General features: G+C 69.7%; 1 protein-coding gene across 1 annotated transcript; it reads right to left on the bottom strand.

The window, feature by feature from the left end:
- Positions 1–133: 133 nt before the first annotated feature.
- NPM2 (nucleophosmin/nucleoplasmin 2) lies at positions 134–3,714 on the bottom strand. The gene is made up of 10 exons (XM_038160352.1): positions 3,624–3,714; positions 3,465–3,540; positions 3,282–3,367; positions 2,501–2,617; positions 1,591–1,684; positions 1,165–1,283; positions 976–1,004; positions 553–589; positions 312–380; positions 134–193 (listed from the first exon to the last, which is right to left on the bottom strand). Exons 2-9 carry the CDS (start codon positions 3,520–3,522, stop codon positions 336–338), a joined length of 585 nt encoding a protein of 194 aa, XP_038016280.1. The 5' UTR covers positions 3,523–3,540; positions 3,624–3,714; the 3' UTR covers positions 134–193; positions 312–335.
- Positions 3,715–3,720: the final 6 nt, after the last annotated feature.

Below are 3,720 nucleotides of genomic sequence, written 5' to 3'. Positions count from 1 at the left end.
CCACCCTGTCCCCCTAATCCCCCCTTTGTCCCCTTCTCACAGCCCCCCACGGGTGGGGGGCAGCCCCGGCCCCCCCAAATCCAGGGTGGGGGCGCTCCCACAGCCCCCCCGCAGCAGCACGGGGACCCAGGAGTGCAAAATGCGCTTTATTGGGATCGACACCACCACCAGCACCAGCTGCTGCTCCCGGCACCTGGAAGGGAAGGAGGAAAAGGGTTTTTAGGGGGGCTGACCCCGCTGCGGGGTCGGAGCCGCCCCCAGAGCCCCCCCAGCTCTGCGGGGAGCAGGACTCGTCACCCCAAAACCCTCACCTGGAGGGAATTCCCCAATTCCCGTCATTTCTTCGCTGCCGCTTTCCTGCCCCGGCCGGCGCCGCGTCCCTGCGAGAGAGAGCGGGGAGGGGGCTGAGCGAGGGGGGAGACCCCAAATCTGCGCTTCTCCCCCATTTTGGGGCGCAGCGGCTGCTGCCCGTCACACACCGACCCCCCCAGAACCCCCGGTCCGGTACCCCGAGGGATGGGGGGGACAGGGGACACCCCGAGAGGCTCCTACCTTGGCGGGGGGGGGACCCGCGGGGGCGAGGCTGTTCCTGCTGGGGAGAGAAGGGGGTCGGGATGGGGGTCCCCGGCCAGGGGGGGACCCCCGGGGGTCGGGATGGGGGCCCTGGCCATGGGGGGACACCCCGGGGGTCGGGATGGGGGGGGCCCCGGCCATGGGGGGACCCCCGGGGGTCGGGATGGGGGGGGGGCCCGGCCACGGGGGGACCCCCGGGGGTCGGGATGGGGGGGGGGGGCCCGGCCACGGGGGGACCCCCGGGGGTCGGGATGGGGGGGCCCGGCCACGGGGGGACACCCCGGGGGTCGGGGATGGGGGGGGGGCCCCCCGGGGGTCGGGGATGGGGGGTGCCCCGGCCATGGGGGGGGACCCCCGGGGGTCGGGACGGGGGTGCGACCCCCCCAGGGTTTTCATACTCACGGCTCCTCCTCCTTTTCCCGCTTCCTTTTCTACGGGAGAGAGAAAGAGGCGCAGGATGGGGACTCTTCCTCCCCGCGGGATGAAGGCCGCGGCTCATCCCCAGAACAGAGAGGAATTTGGGGTCCCCCCCCCCTTCCCCCTGCCACAGGGACCCCAAAACCGCTCCGGCCCCGCCCCCCGGGTGCTGACCTTGGCGGTGCTGCCCTTCTGGGCACCCGAGCCCTTGGGGGGCTTCTTGGGGGCCTCCTCCGCTGCTTCCTCTTCCTCCTCTTCCTCCTCCTCCTCCTCATCCGAGGTCAGGTCCATGACTGCGGGAGAGGCTGGCTGAGCCTGGGCCCCGCTGGGGGGGCAGGGGCACCCCGAGACTCCTCACTGGGCACGCGGGGATGTGAGAGGGACCCCGACATTCACTGGGCACGTGGAAGGGGATCAGGGGGTGGGGGGACACCCCGAGAGTCACTGGACACTTGGAGGGGACCCCGACACTCCCTGGACACATGGGGGGGTCTGGGAATGGAGGGGACCCCGATACTCACTGGGCACTTGGAGGGGTTCAGGGGGTGGGGGACACCCCGATACTCACTGGACACGCGGGGGGGACACCCCGATACTCACTGGACACGTGCTGGCCGCTGACATAGAGGGGGCCGGAGCCGGCCCGCAGGCGGAAGGTCACCGGAGGGGTCAGCTCCACTCCGGCCAGCGAGGCCTGGAAACGGGGCTGGCATCAACTCCTGGCAGCCCCCCCGGGACAGCAGCGGCCCCCCGAGCCCTCCCCGGGACACGGGAGGGACACGCAGGACCGAGGGACAAGGGGACACGGGGTGACATCGAGGGACACAGGACAACGCGGTGGGGACATGGGGGGGCGCAGGACTCGAGGGGACATGCAGGACGGGGGGGACAGAGGGGATGGAGGACAGGGGACAGCCCCCCGGAGCCCTCCCCGGGACAGCGACAGCCCCCGGAGCAGCCCCCAACTCTCCGGACCCTCCCCGGGACAGCCCCCAGCCCCCCGGACACTGACCGTGGGCAGCCCCCAGCCCCCCGGAGCAGACCCCAACTCTCCGGACCCTCCCCGGGACAGCCCCCAGCCCTCCGAGCCCTCCCGGGACAGCCCCCAGACCCTCCCCGGGGCAGCGGCAGCCCCCCGGAGCCCCCCCCGGGACAGGCCCCAGATCCCCAGAGCCCCCCGGGCACTGACCGTGGGCAGCCCCCAGCCCTCCGAGCCCTCCCGGGACAGCCCCCAGATCCCCGGAACCCCCCGGACCCTCCCGGGACAGCCCCCAGACCCCCGGAGCCCCCCGGGCACTGACCGTGGGCAGCCCCCAGCCCCCCGGACCTTCCCCGGGACAGCCCCCAGACCCCCGAGCCCTCCCCGGGACAGCCCCCAGACCCCCGGAGCCCCCTGGGCACTGACCCTGGGCAGCCCCCAGCCGCCCGGAGCCCCCCGGACCCCCCCAGGCACTGACCGTGGGCAGCCCCCAGCCCCCCGGACCCTGCCCGGAGCCCCCCGGGCACTGACCGTGGGCAGCACCGAGGGTTTGAGCGTGGCCAGCGGCACCGGGGCGCGGCTGTCGCCGTCCTCGGCCACCACCTCCAGCACGTGGAACTCGTCGCGGGCCGCGTCCCCCAGGCACACCTGGGGGGGAGGAACCCAGTGAACCCCCTCAGAGCACCCCCAAACGCAGCCTGCACCCCAAATTCGGGGTTTTGGGGCTGAGGGCCCCCCCTGTCCGGCCAGAACGCGGAGTTCATCCCTGCGGGACCCCCCCGCAGCAGCGGGAATTTGGGGGGCTCGGGGACACCAACCCCCCCTTCCTGCTGCCACCACCGCTCCCGGATCGTGATTAATTCATTAATTAACCCCGGAATTAATCCCAGGCAGTGGGAAAGACAAACCCCCCTCAAGGCCCCCGGGTTTCTGGGGTTTTTAGGGTATTTTTGGGGAGTTTTGGGTGTATTTTTTGGGGTTTTTTGGGGAGTATTTTTCCAGACTTTGAGGTTTTTTTGGGGGGGGGTTTAGGATTTTTTTTTGGGGGGTATTTTTGTAGGTTGTAGGATTTTTTAGGGGGTATTTTTGTAGGTTTTAGGATTTTTTAGGGGGTATTTTTGTAGGTTTTGGGGGTTTTTGGGGGATATTTTCTTTGAGTTTTGGGGTTTTTAGGGGGCATTTTTTGGGTTTTGGGGGGGGCTTTTTTTGGTTTTGGGGGATTTTTTTGGGGAGGGTATTTTTGGCTTTGGAGGTTTTTTGGGGGGTATTTTAGGGGGGATGTTTTTTGGGTTTTTTTTTTGGGGTGACCCACCGTGCGCAGCACCAGCTGCTGCTCGCAGTGCCAGTCCTCGCTCACGCGGAAGGTGCAGGAGCTCCGGGCGCTGCTCAGCTCGCACCCTGCGGGGACAGGAGGGGACAGAGCCACCGCCGCGTCCCCCAGGGCGGGGAGGGGACACCCGGGGGGGGTGCGGGGCGGGGAGGGGGTGGCACTCACCCCAAAGGACGGACACGGGTCTGTCGGAGCCGCTGTCGGTGCTGTCCGTGAAGGACATGGCTGGGGGTGGCACAGCCTGGAGGGGGGGACACGGCTCAGGGGGGACACGCGGAGCTGCGGGACCCCAAAACTCAGCGCCCCCCGCCCCAAAAGCCTCACCCAAAGCAGCGGCGCAGCTCCGAGCCCCAGGGGAACCCCACAGCCGGGGGGCGACCCCACAGCGGCACTTATGGGGTCACAGGGACCCCGCCCACCC

This window comes from Motacilla alba, chromosome 22, assembly GCF_015832195.1.
Source record: "Motacilla alba alba isolate MOTALB_02 chromosome 22, Motacilla_alba_V1.0_pri, whole genome shotgun sequence".
NCBI lineage: Eukaryota > Metazoa > Chordata > Aves > Passeriformes > Motacillidae > Motacilla > Motacilla alba.
The sequence above is the reverse complement of the archived record's forward strand: the minus strand, read 5'-3'. Positions and strand labels throughout refer to the sequence as shown.